General features: G+C 39.2%; 1 protein-coding gene across 4 annotated transcripts; it reads right to left on the reverse strand.

Moving 5' to 3' along the window:
• Positions 1–213: 213 nt before the first annotated feature.
• On the reverse strand, positions 214–27,787 carry LOC136179692 (carbohydrate sulfotransferase 6-like). Of its 4 annotated transcripts, none has more exons than XM_065956779.1 (3): positions 27,602–27,787; positions 18,803–18,938; positions 214–5,206 (listed from the first exon to the last, which is right to left on the reverse strand). In XM_065956779.1, the coding sequence occupies exon 3, from the start codon at positions 5,111–5,113 to the stop codon at positions 3,917–3,919; it is 1,197 nt and encodes a 398-aa protein (XP_065812851.1). In that variant the 5' UTR covers positions 5,114–5,206; positions 18,803–18,938; positions 27,602–27,787; the 3' UTR covers positions 214–3,916. The 4 variants fall into 4 exon arrangements, with proteins under 4 accessions (XP_065812851.1, XP_065812850.1, XP_065812849.1 ...); XM_065956778.1 differs by having other exon boundaries at positions 18,786–18,938; XM_065956777.1 differs by having other exon boundaries at positions 17,512–18,938.
• Positions 27,788–27,834: the final 47 nt, after the last annotated feature.

The raw sequence follows: 27,834 nt of genomic DNA on the forward strand, positions 1-27,834 counted from the left end.
CAATTTCTAAAAGGCTCCTGCCTTTTTTATTTGGAGCTGACAGATAATTAGACAAGGAGTTTAAATTCTGTTTCATACTGTTTGGTAGCCAGCAGATGGTGCACAAACATAAATTATGTCCAGTTGGAAAGATCTTGAGTATTTTTTTTTCCAGATGTAAAGAATCCACACGTAACTCTTAGTTAAAAGAAACCCAACAAAGACAGCCAAAGGTAACAAGTAAATATTTATTGCTTCCATTAGTACCATGTAGTTTCTTTCAGATTTTCAGATAAATACAGTCAGGTCAGTGAGCTGTACCCTCTCTGTAAGGCACTGACACGGTCAACTCTTCATATGAATGCAAACAGAAGACAGAACACAAATAGAATCTTTCACATTGCAAAGGGACACATGGTCATAGTTCATGCACCTCATGAAATCAGAAACGACTTTTTGAAAGGCACTCCATCCACCATTGAATCAGTAATACATTTCTGCTTCTCCCTTTTTTTAAAAAAAAACGCCACAAACGCATACTCACACACACCAACTGAGAGAACACAATGTACTCAGTGAACACTCTGTTCCCCCTGACTCCATATGTATCCAGCAGACACACAGAAAACAGAACCAGATGCTCATCTTCAGCTTTACTTACTCTTAGCAACAGTCTTATGTTTGTCTTTTTAATGCACTCTGTGTCATCAGCTGTTCACTAATCAGCTAAAAAATAAGCTGTGCAGAAATGCTGTGTAACAGTGTTTTTCAAAAAGCCCAAAGCAGCCAAGTCTTCACTATGAGCTGGTTATATTACACCCTAACACTCATGACCCCTAGTGCATGTATTATATTTATGTATGGTCAAATGATTAGTCCCATTGTTCATGTTGCTTTTGCTGTAGTGCTGTTCTCCTCATGCCAGCTGCTCGGAGTATGTGGTCCTGTCCATGAGAGGACCTGTTTTGAGTTTCCTGCAGAGCTAATCCAGATGCAACTCCTCCAGTGATGTGCCCTGTTCTATATACTACATAATCTGTCCGAGATACAAATGAAAAGTTCAATCACACCGAAAAACTAAGTTCACCGTAATTTGTAAGAATGCATACCAAATTAATGTGTCTTTTAAATGTGTTTTGATGGGGAAAAACTATGGGAAAGCACTGTACTGAGTAAACAAAGGAGTTTATCACATCATGTTAAATAAAGAAAACAGAACAGTGCTGAGACGGCTCCAAAGGTACCATGAATACAAGTATAATTAAATCGCTGGAGAAACATAAATCAGTCAAAGAATCTAAAATATTACTATAAAAAGAAATCAATTTGGCTCTTTAAAAGTCTAAACTTTACTTCATTTATTTGTCTTTATTGTGTTGAGACTATCTTGACCCATCTACATAATCCAAATCATGTATGTGGAATGTCCCCAACACGACGGACAATGTTAAAAATTTAAAACACACACCTTTAGTAATGGTAGGTATCCTATTTAAGGCACAGCTGTGTGTGATTAGTAGCATTTTTTTTAGACCTCCACTAAAGAGAAAGAGCTGGGTCTTGGCAAATGTACAAGGAAAAGATCTATTACTTAGATTGACTGTCATTTATCTGCTGCCCTGAGCAGAAAAGAGCCGGTGTTCCAGTCCTCTATGGAATACCATCACATATCTTGTGTGTAGGATCTTGAGGCTGTGGCAGGTATTTAGCACATATTAGGTGTATTGTTTGGCATGACCTGGTGACCCGCTCGGATGTAGCCTCATCGTGTGCCTGCTTCTTCGTCTGAGTGTCCCTACTGTGTTTCTGGTCACAGTACCCCACAATATTCAAGACACCCTAAAACAGAGTGTAGCATGTGGTCACACCTGTGCAGGCTGCACTCTTTGACTAAGGGCTCTGGTTTTGTTGAGGGTATTCAAGATGTGGGGTGGAGTAGAAGAAACCACAAAAACCTACTCACATGTGGACAACAGATGATCCTGCTAGGCCTTCAGGATCATTTGGACAGTCACTGATGGGGTTCTACCAAGGCACCTGTAGTGTCGTCCTTGAACAATCACAACCCCATACACAACCATCCCAGATGAAGCATTAACAAACATAACATTAACAGAGATCCTGTAACAGTGATTCCACTGACCTCAGAGTGGCTGCTCCTTCTCTGAAAAAAGCATCAGGTCTTAAGGTGACACAAGGAAGGTGCATAAAATGAAGTGAATTGACGTGACTGTTTGGTTCAAATACATTTGTGTTTTGAATGTGGGCACATCCCACTGTGCACACACAATTGGAAGCTATTTAACAGGTTTATCTTTGTGACATGACATCATTCAGAGTTATCACAAAGCAGCTAATTATCTTCAAACTCCCTCCTGTTTCCAACCAAACTAAGTGCAGCCATGCAAATGTGGACTGTGGGTTCCTCACTTACAAACTGTGACATAATTGTGTGCTCTTAAATTCATGTTCTTATATAAGCCTGCTCCAACTACAGATTGAACCTCACAGCGGGGCACTATCCTGGTCCAACAGGAGGGGGGGGGGGGGGACGTCTTCTGAGGAAAGACGTGACATATAAAGAAAGATGTGTGGCAGACAAAGCTACAGAGTCCACTACAAAACACTAAAAGATAAATATTTGCCTTTTTATCAATGCTCAGTGCACTCAGACTTTATAAAGAAAAAATTCTAGGGGGCTGGCAGGAGAAAGTCCAGATAAAGTCTGAGTGAAAAGTGTGGATGTCTGCATTTACACACGCAGCTCCTCCAGCAAATGTTTATCAGAATCATCTGAATTATTCTCCTTTCTAAAACAAACTAACCTGCTGCTTATGACCAGACAAAAAACAGCCATTTCAAGTTAAAAATCTGCATTTCTCATATTATGAGGGGCTGCAATCTAAGCTGCTGCTAACTTTAGCTCATAAACTCAGCTGGAAATGTTTAAAGTTCCAGCAGTCAGACCCTTAAGGAAAACTGAGATTAATGTCAACTAACAGGTAGAAACATGAGAGTGCTGAGGGGTGATACTGGAGTTTAGTGTTGCTCTGGACTAATAAAAAAAGGAAACAATATTAAAGGTCCCATATTATGCTTTTTCTGGTTTTATATGCTCTTTAGTGTGTTTTCCAAGTGTCCTGTGTATGTTTAGGCACATCTATGTGCAAAAATTCAAAGTCCGCGGAAACCCGGCTTCTCCTATGTCCTCCTGTTAGCTGTAGCATTAGCCGCAAGTAACACTCGATTCTAGCCCCCCTCGATAAAAATTTGTCAGTCCGACATCATTGTCAGTGTGACATCACTGATCTAAGCCCATTGGCTCGTTGTGGCAAGCCCAGCAACTCATGTTGCACGCCAGTTAACTTCTGTAGCACGCCCATGATATGCTGTACTCTGCGGTAGCACAGTAGTGCTAAGGTGCTAATGTTTATGCTCTCCTCGGACGGAGCCAGTGGCTGCATTCCCAATATGGTAAAAGAGGCGGGACATTTCCGAGAACCGTGCTGAGCAACTGACCAATTACGGCAGAGCCGACAGGCCGACCAATCAGATCAGACTTGGCACACGTGGGGACTCTGAACGTGGACACTTCAGAGCCTTAGAGAGAGTCAGAAGCGAGCCGGTGCATGGAGCAGCAGTACATGAAAACAGACACTTTTTTCGAAGTTTATCTATTGTGAACATACTTTAGTAGGTACATAGATTAAATATATGAACCCCAAAAAGGGCATAATATGGGCTCTTTTAAAGTTTTATAGCAACCAGCGAATCAGATTTGACTGATGAAAATCTGAATCAGGTAAGGCCTCATATTTGTCACAACTCAATTTTACTTTACGCCCATGTTTCTATGACCCTCAACACTCTTTAAGAACAAAGACTTCCCTCTAATATCGTCTCTTAATGTTGTGTTAATGTCTTTGTCATTCTTTTTTTAACTGGTTCCTGGATGCTCTGTTTTAGTTGGCAGCCAGCTGAACTGGTATGGTTCTTGTGGCACGAGAAGGTCTATGTCCAGGCTCTTCTGTTCTTTCTCACTGTAAACTGTTCTGTACCCGAGCAGTGACATGGCTCCTTTACACACCTCCTGGACTCGTTTGACTTTGTTGTGCGGGAGTATGCTACGCCAAGCCTGGGAGACATCAGCAGCATTTCTTGATGTAATTTTGAAAGCCTCTTTCTTGGTGCCTTTGCCTTTTCCGTGTGTCACACGAAAGATCCACTCCTCCAACTCTTTAGTCATCTCCAGACCTACAAACTCATAAATGGCATTTATCTCCTTGAGTGGGTTGCGGGCAACATCTTCATAGCGGACCATTTTGTAGCGACCTTCAAGAAAAGGGGGGGGCTTCAGGATGGCTCTCTCGTTGATACGCACATGGCTGCGGCAGATCTCCCGCATGACTTGATACTGCACCTCCGCTGCTGGTATGGTTCTTTGCTCTAACACAACAGCATTATCTCTCATGAGGGCTTTGGCTGCTTCCTCTCTAGATTTCAAAACTGCACGGGGGTCTCGGACCAGGTGGATGATGCGGAGATCCAGGCTTGGGTCCTGCAAGAGTGGGTAGAGGGATTCCAGTTCAAAGAACCTCACTTCTTTTAACACCACGTGGCTGTAAGTGCTACAGGCGTCCTGCGCCCATTGGAGGCCCCGGGCATCACACGCCTGCTTGCACCAAGTCTGGTTGCTGAACTCGGTACGTGGCGTGAGAGGACAGGCCGGTGGCGAGCACAGGGCTCGGCTGTGAGACCACATAAACAAGGTGGACACATTGTGATTCTCTGGCAGATAGGCCTCCATCACAGAGAGGTCACACTGGAAGACGCTCCGTAACAAATCTCTTACGGCCATCCGAAGCAACCGTGCACCCGGTTTCTGTAGTCTGGTCCACACATGCCAAGCGGGCTCCATGAGGTAGTACACTGATGGGTGTTGGCTGAACACCTGACCGAGGAAGGATGAGCCTGATCGCCATGACGACAGCAGAAGAACGTGAACTTTGCCATTTGAAGGCGCAGGGCTGCAGGGACTCAGCTCCATGTACCAGCCACAAAAGAGGACCACCGCTGCACCCTGCAGGATCACCAGGAAAATCATGGTGCTGAGGTTAACTTTGCAGCGCGGCATGATGGCTCTGGATCTATGTCAGTGTAATGTGGATATCTCTCCTTTTTATTCTTTATGCTGCATAGAAGATAGGAATGGGTTGAAATGGGAGAGCTGGAGTGATGACAAGAGAAAAAAAGACAAAGAGAGAGGGAGAGAGAATGAGAAAAAACAGATATTTAAAACAATTGAACAAACATGGAGCCATTTGTGCTTACTTTGTGCAATGCCTGTCAGCACCTGTGTCCAATCGGACTCAAAGCTGATCGTTTGCTCTTACTGACATTGGTCCCTTTTTTCTAGATCCTTGCTTGAGTTGTACTTACTCTCTGATGTACATCGCTTTGGATAAAAGCGTCTGCTAAGTGAATTGTAGGATTGTAGATCGATGAACTAAACCACTGCTGCCATGTAGCTGACTCAAAACCAAAATTATCCAGGGGACCCAGAAAACACAGTTAACGTAAAAGACTGGAGTAGCAACAAAACTACCCAGCATCCCAAGTTATTCACTGAGAGACTAGCAATGGAAAACAAATACACAGAAAGTGATTTTAAAAATCTTTTAATGTGTGCCATGCCTTACTGAGCAGAAACAGTGAGTGCCCTCACATGTACTGTATGTCTTCTAACATTATGCCACAATACAATCTTTGTTTCATAATACATTATGCTGAAACAGATTGTGGTCCTCACTGAAATGTACTTCACAATGTCTAATAATGTTAAAATAATAAAAAAAATTGTGCTACTTTGTCGCATGTAGCCACAGCACTTGTTTGCTTGACAAGCCAAAAAAAACTTTAAACTACTCGCACTTTAGTTGGGGTGAACATTATCAGCTGCCACACAATATTTGACAACCAATTTAAAAATTGTATTTAATTTTATCCGGCTGTCAAATCTACCTCTTTCGCAATTAGTGTCTGTAGACATTCTGATGATCACGTACGTCAAAGAAACATTCTTTCTGGTTGGTGCTGGTAAAATTTTGTAATTTCTTGGAATTGTCTCCACCACACACAACTCACCTGCTGTAGTGAAAACCTGAATTGTGGGTGAAAAAATGTGGGGGAGGGGGGAACTACTATCACACTCTGCTAAAGAATTTTCTACCATTCTACAATTTTGCTTAATGAATTGTAGAATTAAATTAGAAATAAAAGAGGGAAGACGGTTTTGGGGCAAGTCAGTGTGTAAAGTTAATGATAGAACTGCTGCATAGTGAGCAGATTGAAGTTATGTGTGAGAAGAAACTAAAATTCAAATGGTGTAACGCAACCTTCCCAATGAGGTTTTCTTTTATAACCTATAGACTTCAGCCATCATAGAAAAGATATATTAAAAATTGATCTGTCAGTTTTTTCACCAGTTACTGAAGAAGTTACTTAAACTTTTATGTTTACACCAGATTTCATCAGGCAAATCTGTTAAGGATAGGGTTAGGGTCTGTCACCAAATTCCATCACACATGACATTCTAGATGCATCTCAGATTTAAAGTGGCTTAAATGATGGTTTTTAATTGTATATATTTTGACTGACTTTTTTTTCATGTGCTGTCCTGTATATGGGTTTGATGTCTTTTTTGCTCTCGGTTCAAAGCCAATTCCTCTAGGGGCAATAAATGTTTCATTCATTCATTCAAGTGAGCCGTGCATCAAGTCACAAATGAAAAAATTTAAATCCATAGAGGGCTTGGATTTGATATCATGGGAGCTGCATTTTAATCTGTCACTGAGTTCTCCCCTAACTTTCCCTCCCGTTAGTTATCAATCAGCTACGTCAGCATCCAAGGGTGGTTCTGCTTTAGTTGTCAATCATCACCACCTAAGTAAATCCCAACATCTTCTTTGTTCTTTTGTTGAGGATATAATTAAATTAATTTCAAAAATAATAAAAAGCCCACCTCCAGTAGGCCTATATTTTTGTATTTCTTTCATAACAGTGTTTATCTATTTTAGCAAACTATCAAAAGTCCGGGAAAAACACACAGCGAGTAATATTAATACTTTGTGCATACATGTATTTGACTGAAAAAACACAAAGGACTCGTAAACATGCCGTAAATGACCACAAATGTAACTAAACCAATAATTACTAAAGTAACTTCAAAGTGTGAGGTGGATGGCGCTGTGAGTATCGCGAGACGTAGCATCGAGGTGAGATCCAACATGGCGACGCGCAGTCACTGAGACCACAAAAACAAACCACGAAAACAAAACACCGGGACTCCTTTTTTCCCTACCAAAACACATAATATTCTACATCCCAGACCGTACATCATAAACCGGAATAATTCTTCTCTCACGTGGGAGGATAGAGCCGACCTGGAAGCCTACATCGACCACTTCTACAGCAAACAGAACATGGATTCAGCTACCGACACTCCACAACAAGACCCCTCAAACCGAAACAAACGGAAAAAAACTTCATCCACGGACACCAGTGATCTCCAAACAACCGACATTGAGGTCAGTGTACTCCAATCAATCAATAACAAACTGGATTTACTGGTTACATTACATGACGAAATAAAAGAGCTCCGCGCCAGCCTGGAATATGCATACAACCACATTGAAAAACTTGAACAGTCAGATAACTCACTTCAAACTTCCGTCAACTCACTAACTGAAAAAATTAACTCCGTCACAAAAGACAACAAAATCATGAAAGAAACTATCCTGGACATTCAAACTAGAAGCATGCACGACAACCTGATCTTCTCCGGCATTCCCGAACACCCGAACGACAACCCCGAAAAAACCTGCTGAAAGACTTCATGGAAAAACAACTCAAACTCCCACCCGCTACCGTTAACCAGATCACCTTCCACCGTGTCCACCTTCTCGGATCTCATTCCAATAAAGCACCCCGACCCATCATCGCAAAACTGGAACATTTCAAGCACAAAGTACTCATCAAAAGCAAGGGAAAGGAACTTAAGGGCACACACTACGGACTAAATGACCAATTCCCACGTGAAATAAATGAACGGCGAAAAATCCTCTACCCCATCCTCCAACAACAGAGACTAAATAATAGACTACATCGGAAATTCAACACTAGCAGACACAATACTAAAACTCTCAACACCCACTAAAACTCTATCTAAACTATACAAACTCATAAACATTGACCATACAATATCTCTCCCCACAACAAAATGGGAAAAAGATCTATCAACAACAATAGACCATGACACCTGGGATATAATCTGCAATAATACCTTCTCAGTGACAAATAAACCTAATTCAGTATAAGATTAACCACAGAACTCATATCACACTTAAGAAAAAAACATCAAATGGGACTTTCTGATACAAATAACTGATCAGTATGCCCCCTTAACACCCTGGATGACTACATGCATGCAATCTGGCACTGCCCACCCATACAGCAATTCTGGAAACAAATCACAATGAAACTCTCTTCAATACTGAACTGCCGGGTTCCACTCTCCCCTTCACTATGCATCCTAGGAAACACTCTTTCAATCACACATCCCAACAACCAAAAAAACACAATACTCATTGGGCTCACTGTCGCCAAGAAAGCAATCCTCCTCAACTGGAAAAGCAGAAAAAAATTAAACACCTCAGTATGGATAGACCTCTTTGTCGAACACATCACCATGGAAAAACTTACAGCATCCATCCACAATAAAACACAAATTTCTGACAACTTGGGAGCCAATCCTCACCTCACTACTTCCCAAACAACATAGTCCAAACCCCTGATATTCACTACCACAAATATAGATTCATACAAATACATACACACACACTTACACAAATACACACACATAAATACACATACACAAAGACACACAACCTTTTTTTTCTCTCTTGTTTCCTTTCTGTATAACTATCACAATTTATTTATGAATTTATTTTCCTCTTACCATCAAATTTAATCTTTTCTTATTACTATTATTATTATTATTATTTTTGTCTTTAGCCACCATTTTATTATGACCTATTTGTTGATTTATTTCCTCTCCCCCCCTTATATTCATAGCATATTCATCATCAAAAATTGTTATCACAGCCATTCTCATTTTTCATGCATTTCTTTTGTTTATTTGTTTCTTTTCTCTTTCTCCAATCCGGATGATTGTCTGTTTTTCCCTGGTTGCCTTGTTTTGTTCATGTGTTTTCTGTTTCTCTTGTAACTATAATAAAAAGTAAAAAATAAAAAAAATAATGGTCCCATAATGGTCTTATTTTCTATGACACAAAGTCTGTGAGTGTGGAGTTTGGGATTTAGCTAATGTCAGTACCAGCTCAGTGCATCCTAATGTTAGTTATACTATGAGGTGCTATGGGCCTGTGGCTCAGTTGGTAGAGTTGTCGCCGCTCAACCGTAAGGTCAAGAGGTTCGATCCCCAGCTGGGCAACATGTGTCCTTCAGCAAGACACTTAACCGCGAATTGTTCCCACTGCTTCGGTGGTGGTGTGTGACTGGGATCAGTTACTTCTGATGGATGATACTACATAACAACCTCTACCATCAGTGTGTGAATGGGATGTGTGGTGTAAAAGTGCTTTAAGTAGTCAGAAGACTAGAAAATTACATTATTTTTATTATTATATATAATTATATTATATAAGCTCAAGTCCATTTACCATTTACCTGAGGTCAAAGTCGCCCACAAAGGGAAAGCTTTCTGGTACCCATCTGCATGAGTTAGCTGCAGACACGATGAGAGTGAACGGAGTGAAGCTAATCACGTGTGTTCCGTACGGATCAACTTTGTGCTGTTGCACTAAAAGTAAAAAGGTGCAGTGGTGGCTGTCGCTCCAGTATGTATGTGTGTGTGTGTGTGTGTGTGTGTGTGTGTGTGTGTGTGTGTGTGTGTGTGTGTGTGTGTGTGTGTGTGTGTGTGTGTGTGTGTGTGTGTGTGTGTGTGTGTGTGTGTGTGTGTGTGTGTGTGCGCGTTTGTGCGTGTGTGTGCGTTTGTGCATCTATGTACTGTATGTTGGTGTGTCTCAGCGTGACCCGTGATGTTCACAGCAGAGAGAGGAGCAGGAAAAGTAGCTGCAGCTACATAAAACGCGCTAAATACTCATGTGCGCACTCTCGTGCGCTCTGTCCGGCACGCAGCAATTTTATGAATAAATTAAAAAATAAATAAAAACACTCATTCATTCATTCATGAGAGCAACCCATCCGGGTACTTTGCCCAAACAATGCCGACCACAATTTTCACACTTAAATATAATATAAATCAATGATGGCCCGCTCCTCCCCTTGCGAATAAAAGTTGTTTAATTGAGGGACTAGAGAAAAGAAGAATAACATACTGTACTCACTGCTTAACTGCGTTTCTAGATCACGCTTATTTCGGGTAAATTTACATGCAGTGTGAAGATACGAGCATAATAAAGATCGCTAGCATTAGCATGCTAAGCAACAACGCACCGCTAGTTGTTTTGGTTTCATGCTGGTGCTCAAGGGCGACATCTGCTGGATCAACAAATCTCAAATAAAGCCTTTAAAACGGAAAGTATGAACCTAAATCTGATGACCAGTGATGTAAACATTTAAAATATGACATTTCTGAACAGAGCTCGGCATCATAACGGTATAAAATTAAACGTGTGCATGAGTGTCTGTTCAATCTCTCTCCGTCAAACTGCTCAAAGGAGTCATAAGAGGAGTCATAAAGTGACTTTAAACACCTGATGAGTAATTATTAATCGTGTTACCCGAGAGGGATCTTTATTTTTAAATAATATTTATTTGTAATAGTTTCTAACAGTTTTCATAGCTGTAATGGAGTGGTTATAAACGTTTATTTTAGAGAAAAGGGGACATAAACTCTGAGTTATCAGCTGATTTAGAAAAGAATAACATATGTAAAGTCACCTGGATGATATTAAAACCTGTTAATATGTTAGTGAATTAATGTGTGAAGAATCTGTTAACAGACTTCTGTTCTGTCACAGAGCGATCGCTGTCTTATTTTAGCCTCCTTTGTCCTTTGTAAATGAAAACCCAATACTAAATTGTGTTTTTAAATAGTTTGAAGTACAAAAAGCTACACCATCGCATTTAATCTAACGGCTACCAGTGTTTTCTAATCTACCACCGATACATTCTCAGGGCTTGTTTTCACCCAAATGGGGACGTGGTCACTCTGGCGAGCCGGAGGTGACGTTCGACTGCTCTTACGAATTTACCTTGGAAGTCGCAACCAAGGGGCAACCTCCGGTCTCGAAAAATGAAGCCTATGCGGAAGTACAAAAAACTGCAGTTCCTCGAGGTTCCGCTTGAGGCTGGCTGCAGAAGCACCGGAAGTGCCATAAGCCCACAGCCAAAAAAGCCCGTTTTTACCACAGGAATCAACATGTTTACAGCCTGGTTCAAAAAACGAGATATATCTGAGAAGTTGACGGCCCCTTCTCCTCACACTGTGGGGGGGGTGAATTTTTTTATAACTCATCGGATTTTATTCTATTAAGGAAAACGACTATGCCCATGTAAGGGTTGTGTCAGATTTGATTGACAGCTTTGTGCGCTGCATCTGTCTGTCAGGTCAGCAGGTCAGGAGGCTAACAGCTTGATCCGTCTGATTTCTCCTCTTTCTTACTTCGTTTGGAGAGTTTGTTTAACACATATCTGATATGGTTATCTGACGTTATGATGAATGTTATACTCCACGTAAATGTCGACATTAAAAAACAAACTTTGTGTAGTAATTATCCGTCAGTAACATAAACTGAACTGAACCTAATCTTCTGTGTAGGTTATAGAGGATGACATTAAAGTTACATGGTTGATGTAGTGTCTTAAGATTTGTGCAAACTGTTAACAAATAAAAAAAATGCACTTTGTAAGAGCATCTGTAACCATTAAGAACTATATTAATAACCATATTAATTTTCACTGAACGCATACACAGAATATAGCAGTAGAAATATCAATAACATATGAAATATGTATGAAAATAAGATTTAAAGCACATAGATATAAAATATAAGAAATAGTTTGAAGAATACAGCCATGTACTGAGCTCATGTTAATAATAAATGAGTTACTGTATGTTCTGTACTGAAGCACAGAGAGTTGGGACCTGTTAATGATTTAAATAATTCAGGTTATATTTGTTTCATGTTAAGATGAAGTACTATCCACAATAAATTGCTTAATTTTTCCTCACCCAAAATCTGAGACAATTTGATGTGGAATATTATTGTGTGAGTGAGTGAGAGAGCTGAAAATAGCATGATTACAATAAGGTTTATCTTCTTAACTTTAAATGTTGATTATCTGAATACTGTACCTTTGTTGTCTGGGTAGTACACTGTTGAATTTATAAACGTACTCTTACACACACATGAATACAGAAAAATAAATGAGAACAAACAAAATGATTGAATGAATAACTGATATTTTCTCTCTTTCTTTGCCATCCTGAAGACCCCTCACTAAAAGTCCATGTTCTCCTGGATCCATGTCACATGCTCGAGCTTCTTCTGAATGACATTTCAACAGTCGAAGTTCTGGTGAGAGAAGATGGCCAGCAGACAGGACGGCAGTACATGAAGGAGCTCCACAAGCTTCAGGAGGAGGGGGAGGGTTTGCACCTTGGAAGACTGTATTCATGCTGTTCAAATAAAAATAGATCTCCTCCAAACAACTTGAAATCAAACTATTTTCTTCCCATTTTAAAACCCTTTGTCCAGTTTAGATGGGAGAAGTTGATATTATGTGATATTGATCTGGGAAAACTACATTTCTAAATCATTTTTAACTGTGTTTTTATTCACAAGTTATTGATCTTATTTACTCTCCATGTATCTTGATTTAAGAATGGGGCTGTGTTTAAGGTCATCATTTTGCAATGACTCTGTTCCATCCCATTTTAAGAAATGAACTGCATTAGTATTTATCAAAAGAATAAAAAGTTGTGTAAAAGTAGACTTCCTTCCCTAAGCTATTGAGTTGAGCATTAATGCACATTTTAGTCTTGTCATTTCAAATCTGAAATGTATACTCATAAGTAGACATAAAGGAGTGCATTTATATAGAAATATTTATTTAATCTGAAAAACAACATTAAAAAAAGTCTGTTTTTACAGCAGAGATGAACATGTTTACAGCCTGCTACAAAACAAACAAATAGGTGTGATTAGCTCATGTCTCGATGGACACACACTGTACGGGGGGGTGAATGTTTTGATGACTCATCAGTTTTGATTTGATGAAGGATAAGAGTTATTCACAATAAGGCGTGTAGCTGACCAGCTTGACAGGTGGGCGCGGTGTAACGGTTTGTCAAGAGGCTTAAAACACGCCTCAGCTCTCAGCCTGTGGGTGACATCACTCAGGCCATCCGGGGGAGACCTCCCTCACAGCGAGCTGTTGTAGAGAAGCAACCGAAGTCCACCCCAGAAGAACCAACAAATACAGATGTTGTTGAGGCTCAGGTTTCTTCCTCTGTCTCTGCAGCTCTCTGGGCACCTCGACGGACAAGTCACCAATAATCCACTCTTGTGTCTATAAGAGAAATACAAAGGTGTTCAATTAATGCCTCAGACAAAATGTACAGTTAACTACATGTGACAGCTCAGGGTGTTTTTTTCTTATTAACCACATCTGCAGGAATAATACTGAACAAGGTAGCTGCAACTCATCATAATAGATGCCAGTCTTAAAAACTATTTTTTCTAATACTTAGTTTTTGGTGTGAAGCTGACACTGTCCACAGACTCCATGACTTCACGGGGTTCAATAGAAAACAAATGTCTTATCATAAATACTATATAATTATTTTTCAATTGTCATGTTCACCTCATCGCTGTTGACATCAGTAGATATAAAACACAGACATTCCTCTTTTTGTCAGAACAGTAACATGAACTGTAAGCTTTGTAATATTGATTTCTTCTGGATGTCTTAAAACTACACTTTTTTAAATATACAACTATGGTTATTAGTTATTTGTCAGAGCAGTTAGACTTTGTCAGTGTTAGCAGAGCAATACATTAGCAAAGTTTTATCCATAAACTGTAAATAAATATTTAAGACTTTAATTAAATATTTGTGTTGAATATAATTAGTTTTAACTGTGTTGTAGAAAAGTTAAATGTTAACTTACTGTTTATAGAGTATGATAGCAGCCTAGCTGTTAGCTATGCTGTGAAGTGGACCGCTAACGTCGAGCTGAATGGGCTGAGTTAAGTCCCGCCGGTCCCGCCTTACTGCTGTCGTTAGGTCGATCCGAAGTTAGGTTGAGACTGCAAATCCAATATGGATGTGGCCGTCGATTGGACTCATTTTCTACCTATGTAACAGGCGGGTCAGGGTTCGTCCAGTAATATTTACAGTCTATGATCACAACTGGGAATGACTTCACACCCGAGTAAACTGCGTTCCAATTGCAAGTCGGAAAAGCAGCATGGACGCGTCCAGGAGAACCTTTGTTTTGTTAGCTGATACCAGACGATAACAACACACTACGTGATAGTTTCTGACCAAAAATAACATGAAAACACCTCCACAGAGAGAACTTGCACGATACCATCAGTTTGATTGATTTAATTACACAACAAGAGGACTAAGCTGCTAACTCAACAGTTGCATCTTAAACAACCCTTTCGATGCACGTAGCAGCCATATTGGATCTGAACTCGGTTTCCAAGTCGTAATCAGTTTCCAAGTCGTAATCACGACTTCAGGGCACGTTCCAGTTGACACTTCCGACTGGGAACTGGTAATTTCTCACTTAGGAGATCAACTGGAAGCACCATTAGTGTGGGAAACATTGCTATATAAGTTCAGTGTATATACCATTGTAAATCTTTCAGCTATGAAGCATCAAAAAGACTGTGGAAAAAAGAAGAGCACAAGACCAACTAACTACACCATGTCGATGTCTTCTGGATCTACCGTACTTGTGTTAGATGGACTTTTGTTTAAGGATTTCTCTGGCTTTGATAAATGTTGGAAATATTTAAGGTAATGTAAGTACTCAATAAAACAAAATAGGTCTAGTCCATTTTTGATTAATTTAGATATTTTAATGTAAACATTGTCATCAAATTCTACATATTATACCTTTATGTAAAGTCTTTGCAAAAGTTTGATGAGGTTACATACGTGTAAACATCTTAACATGAAACTACCACACACATATATTAGCTGAATGTGCAATAAAATGATTCAATTGAGCCAGCACACATTTGAATATTGTTTTATTGTCAGTTTTTAAAAGAAAGGTCAAAAAGTAAACGTTCAATAACTCAACTTCAAACTGCCTATGTTTGTTTATTTTTGTATCCATGAAGGTTACAGAAATACAAATAAAAACTCTATTTTTCAGCAGCTCTGCATGGACTGATCTAGTACTAATGGAGCAAATAAACCCATGTCTTAATTTTACACTACTTATGTAAAACTAAAAATATATCCCCTTTCTGTGGGGGATTAACAACCCTGTTTTAACTTAACTTTATTAGCTGTTGATAGACAAAGTGGAATTAGCTGGAACTAAAATTTCTGAGGAAGTGTTGGCCGTCTTTATGTGCAACATGTTGATGTGGAGATTAAGAGATTAAGTATGTGTCTAAGAGACATAGAATATTGGAATAATCAAAGTCTTTATGATCTCACTGTACTATACGGTTCTTTAATAGTCAGCATGCTGTCATGAAGTTTTATTACTGGTATTATAGTTGTCTATTAGTCTTTTTTTCCTCAGTTAAAAATGTAGTTTCTGCAAAGCAATTTAAAGCAGTTTTTAGAGTTTGGGTGGAAAAATTGAGGCAATCATGGGAGGATATACAACTACTGACTGAATGAGAAATTCTTTTAGAGTTAGACTTTATAGACGGGACACCCACCACACCCCTCAGTGGTCTACCCTAGCTTCTAAATGAATTCCTTCACATACAGACAGATCATTCTTGACAGAGAGGATATTTACACATCTATCTGTCAAGCTTTTGAACAAGTCCTGACTTGAGCTGCTCACCCTCCAGCCCTCAGGGTACAAAGGTATACAAGCAGAGATCATGACAGATCCCCCTCTCTCTTCCCTCTTTCCCATAAAATAATTCACATATACAACACATACTTTTCATTCTCTTATTTATTTGGACTTACTTTAGATCCATCATATGTTGTAATAGTAGGTCAGTCATTAAGATGCTATCAGGGACAGACTGAGACCAACAAAACTGCACATGACTCTGACCTCACCCAGGCCTCAACAATGTGCATAGAAACACAAGAGCCAACAGCAGCATTGTCACAATGTATTAATGTTTACTCGTGATATTAACCAGGGTTTCATAATACCACTGATGTTAACTGGATGCTGTGTTTTGAGATGCAATGGTTGCAATTTCTTTGGCAGATTCTAATTTCCATTTGTTCAAGGTCTGACCTGCAAATTGCGATCTTGGCAGCGTCCTATTATCTTTCTTTAAAGATTAATAATACACAAATTAATTTTGTAATTTCTTTAATGGAATTACCACTTTATGTGTATAATAAAACACTGACTGTTTTAAGAGTTTATTAAAAACTCTTGGGTTAGGATGATCATTTAACATGCACCAAGTTACACATGACTTATACAAATGTCCCCTATAAACTTTTGACTTTATATCCTGCATTCTCCTTATATTATATTCCATATAATATATGATGGAAGTGTCTTAATGGTAAACATCAGTGTTGCCACACTGCATCATGAACCCCTGACCTTCCATGAGAGATGACCGATTCTATCACTGACCTTCAGCTGCCCATCATCAGGTTTAATGGATCTTCTTGCAACGATTTATGTGGATAGGTTCGTGAAGTACAGGGTATACTCATAGTGACACCTGTTTCCAGCAGGTAAAGCTACTAGTTAAATAGCTAATTGGAATGGTTAAATAACTAATTACATTTAGAAATAGGCCAATGAATGCAAGAGAGCTGCAGCATTAGTACAGACACTCATTCAACTCTGTCGCTTATACATACAACCCTCTCAGCAGCACCCTCTTCACTGTGTGTGCTTTGTGTCAAAAAGGGCTTTGATTTCAACTCTGCAAATATCAGCTGATGGTTGAAGTTACAACAATCATGACCTCAATTTTCGTCTTGTTTCCAACATCCTGCTGTAAACTTCTGTTAACTTAACCAAACAAACTTTGTAAAGAGCTCTGTGTGAGATCAAAAAGATGACAATCCCTTAAAGCAGTTGTTCTCAACTGATCTGGCCTCAGGACCCACAACTAACTCCTTAATGAGAAATCGTGACCCACATTTCTGATATTTCTACAAATGAGATTTGTTTAATGAATAAAGTGTGGCTTCGACCTCAGACAGGACCAAATATGTGACAGAACAAAAAGATGGAACAAAACAAACATGATTAAAAAAGCGCTTTATAGACTTTTTTTCCAGGCACCCACCCACCTTTGGGTCCCAACCCTCCAGTTGAGGACCACTGCCTTAAAGCACGCTCCCCATTTCTTTTGTCTTTCTGACACCACATTGTGCTGCAGGAGCAGCCTGGGTAAAGACAAACACACACACACCAATTGGCAAGATAAACATCTGCATATGTTATGTGTTTGACATTGTCAAAGCTCATAGAAGGAAACAAACTTGTTTTTGTCGATAAAGTATTTATCAACAGAAAAAAGTCTATTTTGTTTTTGTAATGTTGATTTAGGCTACATACTTTTGGGGAAGCAAATACTGTGATTGAAATGATGCAGCTTTTCAGTACTCATTTTTAACTAATAGATTATATTTATTTTTTGTCAGATCCAAGAAACAATGTGATCAGGGACAAAATTCCTGATCCAACCCGAACTGTGAGATTTTTGCTCCGTTTTTACTGTTCCAGGGTGTTTCAGTTTAAGAGCTATCAACTGGGCTCAGTAGCTAATATGCCTATGTAAAAGGTCTTGTATCATTAACCAGTCAATACAGAAGTCTCTACATCCAATAGCAAGATACCAAAATGATTGCTGAAAGATAACTTGTAGAAGAATTTAACAGAAATGAGTGAGGTATCTCACCAGACTACTCCTCACTTCGAGCCTGCAAAGACCGTAGGGTGGACATTACGTAAGGCTGCAGGAGAAAGTCACTCCTGTAGGGAGCAGACATCACATGTAGGAGCTGGCAGTTCCTTTTCTAATGAGTTGCCACATTACTTCTCTTCCTGGGTGTGTCACAGGCACAGGGACTGGATCCAACAACTTTGTATTTCCTTGAAATCTAGACCATGATTGAATGTGTAACAGTCGGCTAAGCAGGAGGAAATTAAAGTGAATTTAAATACAGCCCAGGATAAAGGTTGCACGACATAAAAATGCAGAAATTAAGTGGAAAAGCTCGTTTAAAGCAACAGAAGACTCCAACAGAATTAAAATGTCTATTTAGAGCATCAGCTTATTTGGTAATAGTTTGCTGTTGTAAATAATCAATTGAGAAGGAGGATAATTTTCCCATCTGGATTTGTTTAATCTAACTTTTTTTAGCCAATAGTTGAGTGTCCATGTACTACATGACATTACTTTCACACCATCAAGTTTTACAGGGAAGTTGTCTTCAGGGGAGCAGGAAGATCATTTAAAAAGCCAACATGTTTTAACCACAGAGGTCTTCATCAGGGCTGAGTCGACACTTAACCCCAAATTGCTCCCACTGCTTCGTCGGCGGCGTATGAATGGTATTACCCCCAATTCACACATACTCCGTGTGCGTCGTGGTCCGTCAGTGCAACGGTTTTGCTCCGGACGGTTCGCGCCCATTCACACTGGATCCGTTTCTGGAACGTCAGCACAGCAGTGCGCAGCCATGGTACATCACAGGAGAACTACAAGATCCCGCTGGAATAAAGAGAAAAACGTGCAAACAATATGATTTGGTGTTCGTTCGGTGCCTGTTTTGACATAATGTTGATAAAGGGATGAAAAATACGATCGTGAGTCCATATATTGTGTTTTATTTTGAAATTGACCGGATGCTCTGTGCGTTTCCTTGTCTGACTTCCTTTTTGGGTTGTCTTGTTTAGTCAAGCTTGACAAGTGCCTGCAGCGTACTCTGTCGGATATGGCGAACGCATGAAACACAATGATTGACTAGAGTGGCAGCTAAGTACGGCGTAGTGCGCGGCATTGACCGACTGGGGCGAGCACAGAGTATGTGTGAATTGGGGGCTAGTTACTTCTGATGGTCTCACTACATAGCAACCACTGCCATCAGTGTGTGAATGGGTTTGAATGGGTAGATGTGTAAAAGTGCTTTGAGCAGTCAGAAGACTAGAAAAGAGCTATACAAGCTCAAGTCCATTTACCATTTCCAAAAAGGCTTGCCAATCAGCAATTATAGCCTCACCCATAAATCAACTGAAACAGTGACATTAACCGGAGATAGTCCAGACAGCTGAAGCAAGTTGAACAGCACTCAGCACCAAATTAACACAGAAATAAAACCATATAAGTTATGTGTACAATACAATGAACAAACCAAAACCCAAAGATACAACTGCCTTTGTATGTCTGTGAAAAGTAGGAAATCACCTAATGAAGGCATGGAAAATACATCACAGAAAGCAATCCAAATCCTCATTTAAACCAGGATACTTTAAAGCAGTTTAGTTGATGGATCCAGAAAGTTTCCCTTTAACTGAGCCTCTGGATTCTGAGTTACTAAAATATGATAATGAAGAATTACTTAGGCTGCATGAATTAAACTGAAAACTCTCATTAACTTACATAATCACCAGAGAGACCACAGACCATACTGTAACGTCATTATTACAACTCTCTCTTTAGCTGTAGGCTATCTTTAATAATTCCCATGAACAAGGTGTGGAAGGGGTGCAGCAGTCAGCGCCACAGCAAATCTTTTTGATGTTTAATAAATAAATAAAGACTTAGGCCCTGAACACACAGAGACACGTCGTCAGAAGCGTGTCGCCAGAAGCGATTCATAGGACAGCAACGGCAAGAGCATGGAGTCTGCTTGAATCCACTTTTCTGTTACCAAATAACATTTAATCTCCCAGTTGGGCACGCAGCTTTGCTCCAGGCGCACCATGCTGTTTTGCCTGATGTGCTTTTCAGGCATTTTATGAGCGGTCACGGTGTGATCGCGGCCTTACCATGTCAACAGATGGAACAAATGTGACACCGAAAGGGATATGATCTGGAAATGTCGATGTTACTACTTTCCCCTCTGTATCTCATCCCACCTGCCTACCCAAAGCCTATTAATGCATCACTGCCTTTGTCGCAGACTGTGGTGACGTACACGCCGAACTGTTTACATGCCGACAGCAGCACAGCGTGGCGGAGCTAGAGCGTTAGAGAGCGGAGTTGGTATTTCAGATATTAAACATAGCAGAGCAGAGAGAACGGTTCAACCGAAATCTTCTGAAGTGTGGGAGCACTTCACAATGCATAAAAACATGAGTTAGTTTCAAGCTTTGCAATAGCGATATGGCGCGGCACAGGAGCACCACAGTGATGATGCAGCACCTGAAAAGTAAACATGTTGGAGTCATCGCTGACTAGGAAGGGAGCTCGACAGCAGAGTAAGTCACTACAAAATCTTTGTTTTTCAAGTTTTGTTTGTTTGTTCCGTTTTCAAGGAAGAAAATGTAACGTTAGTCTCTCCGGTTGCTCGGCTGGTGCTTGTTTACTTTTATCCAGTTTGACAAGCATGAAAAGTTCATTAAAGTAACGTTAGCGTTAGCTGGTTAATGACTGCGGTGAACAACAACAACAAACAAGCTTAGACTAAAGAAAACTTTATTATTTTGCCTTTTAAGCCCACATTCAATACGTTGTCAGATTTATTCTTTGCTTTTTTCCCGTATTATTTTCTGTTGACGTTGGAATATATTTGTGTAGGTGTGTTTTACATTTTATTTTAGTTTAATGTTTTTTTAAAGCACTTTGTCAGCTTGCTGTAAATAAATAAACAATTAAAAACGAATGTACTTACTACAATGATTTAATAATTTGATGATTAAGCTTCCAGTGTTAATTTTCTGTAATAAGGTGAAAGTTAATACAATGCACTGTATGCAAGTGCATTTAGACACTTAATAAAATTTGTGTAAATAAGTTGTTTTTAGGGTACCTGTATGAGCGTAAATAAATATATATTATAAAAATGTGTGTTGTCTCTGCAAGTGCTCTTTGGGTTACTTACTTGCTTTTACAATAATTCATAACTAAAACAAAGCATATTGATTAGATGTAAATTGTGCTGTTTTACATACTAATACTATCTTTGTCATTGCAGAAAACATCATGTACACCACAGCAAGCATCCGTCTTGACAGATAGCATCCTCAACATGCTCGTCGCTGACATGAGGCCTCTGACGATGGTTGAAAATGAGGATGCAGTTTCACTACAATGATCCCCACCTTGAACCCTGACTACACTCTTCCCTCAAGGACCCATTTCACAAAGCTCATGGATGTCCAAGCAATAACCTGTTGTTTTTGCACTTTTGTTTGCACTGTCAATGAACTAATGTGCTTTTTTTTTCATAAACGAGTGGGAATTCAAAATGTTTTTTTTTTTATCTGATTCATCGATTAATCGGAAAAATAATGAACCGATTAATCGATTATTAAAATAATCGTTAGTTGCAGCCCTACATACCACCAGTCAGAATTATCTTCAACCCAAATATTTAATTAAAGTCTTAAAACTACACTTTTTTAAATATACAATTACTGTTATTAGTTATTTGTCAGAGCAGTTACTAGACTTTGTCAGGGTTAGCAGAGCAATACATTAGCAAAGTGTTATCATAAAATGTAAGAAACATTTTGAGGCTAATCTTTACATTTAAATTCTCACATTGTGTTACAAATCATTACTTGGGTGTTATTACATGTTTAAGGATAAGAAGTCTGTTTTAAAATGATAAAAGACAGAGCTTTGGTGTCTTTTTTTCTTTTCGTTGTTGTTGATAAAACTACTGTTAAACCATGGACTGTAAATACACGAGACATCCAGAATAAATCAATATTACAAAGCATACAGTTCACGTTACTGTTCTGACAAAAAGAGGAATACCTGTGTCTTATATTTACTGATGTCAACAGCGATGTGGGTGAACATGACAATTGATAAATAAATATTTTGTATTTATCATAAGATATTTGTTTTCCATAGAACCCCTCTAAGTCATGGAGTCAGTGGACTTACGCTGCGGTCGCGGCGAAAACAAAGGTTCCTCTGCAACACCAGTTTAGAGACAATATCTGATTCTGATATCACAAAGTTAATAAGTTAAATAACCATTTGGTTTAGACACATTAAATGTATACAGCACATATTGTATTTTATTGTAATGAGTTGATAGTATCTTGAACACTTTGTTATGAAGCACTACACATTTAAATGAGAGAATTGCATCCTTTTATGTCAGTAGTTGGAACATTCAGGGACTTAAGAATCAAAACTGCAAACCATGAATTTATAGATAGTATAGGAAACATGGAGACATGAGAACAACTCCTCAAACTGCCCAAGTAGCCACACTGAATTGAGTGTACCATCAATTAAACATCCATAAGAAACTGCAGTCAAGTGGAATAATTATTTGGTACAAACAAAAACATTGAACATCACCAGTTGAAAAAGGGAAAAATCATATTTGGCTTAAAATTAACAAAGGACTACTTGAAAACTACAGATGTTTATTAATGCACTATTTATTTACCCCCTTCAAGTCCCCCATATTATTCTGAAGAATATCCAAAAAAATTATTTAATTTAAATATATCTCCCTTAAACCAGCCGGTGGTCACAGAACAAAGACAAAGTTTGATAGTACAGTTATTAAGAATGGGAAAGATATATTAGAAATGTGTAAAGCTCTAGGATTACATATAGTGAATAATAGGACCTGAGGAAATTCTCTGGGAAGGTTTACCTATTGCTCTGTTTTAGGTAACAGTGTAATTGATTATGCAATCACGGATCTTAATTCAGACAAAATGAATGCATTTACAGTCCTACCCCAAAGTCCCATATCAGACCACAATCAGCTAGATTACACTATTTGAAAAAATTAAAGACCCAGACCCTGAACAACACACCCGATGACAACATGTTAGCCCTACTCAAACATTACAAATGGACATAAAACAGCCTCACACACTACACCAATACATTTAACAATGCTAACATCCACAACATACTACATTTTTATATTTAGTGTAACAAGTCCATTGCAGTGGATAGGTGGGTGAACTGATGAGTCTTGATGTTGCTCAGTCCCACATAGCTTTGGTCTGCAAGGTCCAGGGCTGATTTAAAACTGCAGATGGCGTAGAGGTGGGCGATATGGGAAAAATATCATATCACGATTTTCTTTTGGCAAAATCCCGATCACGATTTTAATCACAATTTTTTTCATACAGTTCTTTAGACAAATTTGTAAGTTACTGATCAGTTCAACCAAACTTATTTCCCTGTATAATGTTTTTAAAAGCACAAAAACTGCGCTGACAAGTTTAATCTATTTGAAAAACATCTTTGTAGGAGGTCTGGAGGTCTCTCACCCAGAACATTTTTAGCAACAGAAATGTCTTTCCCTCAATTTGATCAATATGTACAATTTGAAGGTTTTCCTCACCACTTTGAATTATGATTTAGTTATGTGTCCTCTTTTTATGTTCATCAGGAACATTTTCACGCAGTGATGCAGTCATTGAAAAACAAGTAGACTTCAAGTTCTTGTGGTTCTGTTCTATTTAGCCCTGCAGAGTGCCTCCAGCTGAAGCTTCATACAGGCTCTGCAGCCTTTGTTTATAGGCTTTGTGGTTTTTTATGAAATCATTGGACTAACTTTAGTTTGGTTTATAATCAAACATGATACAGAATGTGTTCATTCTGTGACACATGATCAAAGTAAGTTTTACTGACGGAAGAATTTAATTCATAGAGGGGGCGGGACATTGTTGATTGACAGACAGACAGTCACCATGGTTACTCACTCTCACCTGCTTGCTGCTTTGTAACATCGTTTAGCCTAATCCCTGTAGGTTCTGTTATCACAACAGGTGAGCTTCGGGTGGAGAGGCTTGATAAGTAACTTTTAAAAACTGAGAAAAGCAGAAAACACAGACAGCGGGGTTATATCTCTCATCACTGACTGTCTGAGCTCCGCCCTGTCTGTCTCTCAGCAGACTGTTCACGTCTCTCCGGCTCGTTAAAAAGTTTCTTGTTTCGCTATCTGAGATGTAAACTTAACTGTGCAAACTATGCGGATGAGTTAACTGTTGCTCACGCCGTGTCGGTTTGGAAAAATATCAAAACAGTTGCATATAACCGGGATGGAGTTTTTTTTCCGGACTTTACTTTTACGTTTCGTTTTCACCGCTGCGGAGCAAAAGAGAGGAGACGCGTCTGTGTAGGAGCATAAACTGCAGCATGATAGAATAAACACATAAGCCAGGTTCTACAATCTCTCTGCCTTGGCAAATTGTCAGCAAGTTAAAATCCTTCACGATCTAATATCGTTATATCGCCCACCACCAAGATGGCGCTATTGAGCCATTTTCTACCTGTGAAATAACAATTTTTGATTTAAAATTAAAAAAATGAGTGCAAACTTTTGCCATAATTTTGGTATTACTTTTAACCATGCAGGTGATACACTGCTGAAAAGGATACCCAGGATTCCGAACATGTTTCTTTTCCCACAGACCTCAAAACAAAATGTATAGTTGGGATCAAAACATGAACCCTTAGGGACACCAACCTTTTGTTATGAATGACCCGGTCTGTCAGTTTCAACAGAAAATCAGAGAAAGGTTTTGAACTACCTCTGTCTGAGAAATAGTGACCCAAAGCAGTTAACCCCTCCTGGTGGTCAATATTAGTGATCAAACTTTCTATGTCCATTGTCACAAGAAAATTAGATTGAATGTTGATTAAGTTTCCTATCCTATCTAACACACCTGTGGGGTCCTAAATAAAGGATGGAAGTTTTAGCACCAGTGGTTTAATGTATGACTCTATGTGGATGTTTAAGTGCCATTACCAGAAATAATCAGACGGCCATGAGGTTTATCTTTAGGCCACTTATGGTTGGAAAGAGGTCAAAAGTAGCCATGACAGAATGTTCAACTGATAAGAAACCAAACTTATTCATTGCTACAACTGTCATCAAGTGCCTTTTTCTTAATGTCTACTAAGGGATTGCAATGTATTATTTTATAGTGCTTGATGGTAAGTCGGCGATGAACCTCTTTTATGTATTTGTCCTGATATAATGCAACTACAGCACCACCCTTGAGCTAAACCAATGATGATATTCTGATAATTAGAAAGTTCATTTGAGGCCAGGAGTTCCTGTGAGAGAGGTTAAACTTGGGAGTGAAAGGGTTTTCATTGATATAGTCTATTAACCTCAAGGTCCACTTTCTTAGGGCGCACTCACAATGGGCAATCCGTTCTGAGAGCACAGCCGGACAGCTGGAATGTAGAGACAAAGGAATTCCTGCGGTAATTTTACAGATTCACTTGTGCCAGCCCGACATAATACGATTAATGTGGTATAAAACCATGTAAAACCATTTAAAACACAGAAACAAACACGTTCTGTCTCTGTTCTGAAATGTGAAAACGGAGTGTTTTATTTTGAAAATATAAAACACAATATAAAAGTAATGCATTCACATCTTGCAGCAGATAAAAAAAGGTACTTGGTTGAACAAAGCAGTGGGTACTTGCAAGTGTATGCATTGCCCTCACTGTGATAATCTTGCAAAAACTAAAGGTTTTGTGGTTGAATACAAATAGAAGCTACAGACAACAAGTCGTACACCGTTTGTTTTGTCCTTGAGGAGGTTTTTTTTTACATAGAAAAGACGACTGAGGGAACGCCTGGCTGAGCTCATGCAATTCAATTTAAGAATCAGATTTCAAGAAACAAATTTCAAGACAGATTTTGGTCACCTCGGTAACGTCGTAAAATCAGACATTACCTGTCTCAAAATGATGCAGTAAAACTACTGCATTAGTTACCTCTAGGATGGATTATTGAAACTGCCTGTTGAAGCTGTGTTTCCCTCACATAGATGATACCTGGGAACAGGTATATTTATGGCCACCCAAGTATATTTCCCAACCTTTTGTTGGCTTAATCCATAAAATCTGTGCAAAAAGAGAGAGTGAGAAGTCTGCTGACCATAGGTCCCTATGCAACGATTGCGGTGTTACGCCTCACTTTATAACTGAAGCTTCTTATGCAGTTTAAATTATTTTCTGCAGCTGCACTCCAAATGTTTGGGTGACATTTCTTGAACTCAGAATGAGATCTGTTCACGCAACCTGGTGCACTTTTAAAAAGTTTTGTAATGCACAGTAAATTAACAGTCAGCCTTTTACTTATGAAATTAACATTACATTTTCATCTAAGAAAAATAGCATTTGTTTTTCCTGTTATTTAAAGTTCTTCAATGAAAGAAAATCCAAATTGGTCAAAGTAGGTATCGGCACACTTCAGACCTTTCAAATACCTCGGCTGGACCAAATTAAAAAGAATCATCTAAAGAAGGAGAGGTACGGGAGAGTGTCATTTAAAGTCAGAAGAGAAAAAAGAGAGAAAGATTGTTGACCAGCACAGCATCTTGAGCAACATCCTTAAAATTATTTTGACAAAACTACTATTATGGCTCAATTAAATTTCATAGATGAAGGAAAGGGCAAAAATAAATGTATTAACTAGCCTATGTGTCATTATTCTCACAGTTCAGTGGTCATCCATAAGCAACAATGAGCCTACTATGTTCATTTCAATAGAATAGTGGCTTCTCTTTTATTCCAGCTGTTAATTGTTGAATTTCAGTTGAATAACATAGTGATGCATGGTAACACTGTGCTATCCTTTGATTTTCTGTAGTCTAAAACAAACAAGTCAAAGCATTTCAACAAATGAATTATGGTAAAGTTAAACTTCAGTGTATATTTTTCAATGATCAGAGCAGAGTGTTACTCACATGACCTCAATGAGCCCCTTCATGTCCCCTTCATCAAGCTCTTTATTAAGTCACTGAACCCCAGACTTCGACACCACAGATTGCTTTGGGGGTTCAGAAAGATCTCAAGGTATTTTCCTAAACATTTCAACAACACTATTGTTGACTTGAGAGAATAACCTGGACCTTGCTTGCTGTAGCCTACAACACCCAAACTAAATAGGGGTAGTCATGATGCCCCCTACGTCTACACTGGGGCCAGATATTAAATTTAGGTAGGCTATATAAACTTTAGATCAGTTTCTGTAGTGTTTAGCCACATACGAATCTCCATTTGTGAGTAGTTTGATGATAAAACGGGTGAAATAATGACGGTGTTCTTAAAAGTGCGCCATCCAGCTCTTTCCCCCTTCAGTCCCACGGAAACTAGCAACACGAATCACCAAGGTGAACAGAGAAAAAGGTCCTGGCTGAAAAGGAGAGAAGAGAGAGTACGTAGCATATTTCCCGAAAATTGAGAAAGTAAAGCCTTACCTTCAGCTTTGTCGTCTGTCGTTTTGCACGTAAACGGAGCCGGGTGCGAAGTGTCTGTCCCAACACCCTGTGGTGCTCTCCTCTCCTCCCCTCCGTGTCGGCGAGCAGCAGCTGCTCGGCTACTTCCACCGTCCGCTTGTGTACAAAGCGGTGTTTTGAGACGTGGCCAGAGGCTGTGCTGTGCTGACTGGCAGAGGGTCGGGCGGGGCTGGTGGTCGGAGGTAGAGGGGGTC

The sequence above is a fragment of the Labrus bergylta genome, chromosome 7, assembly GCF_963930695.1.
Source record: "Labrus bergylta chromosome 7, fLabBer1.1, whole genome shotgun sequence".
Classification (NCBI taxonomy): Eukaryota; Metazoa; Chordata; class Actinopteri; order Labriformes; family Labridae; genus Labrus; species Labrus bergylta.

Excerpts from the sequence above, each read along its gene's own strand:
- LOC136179692 (XM_065956780.1), bottom strand. The coding sequence starts at position 5,113 with ATGCCGCGCTGCAAAGTTAACCTCAGCACCATGATTTTCCTGGTGATC.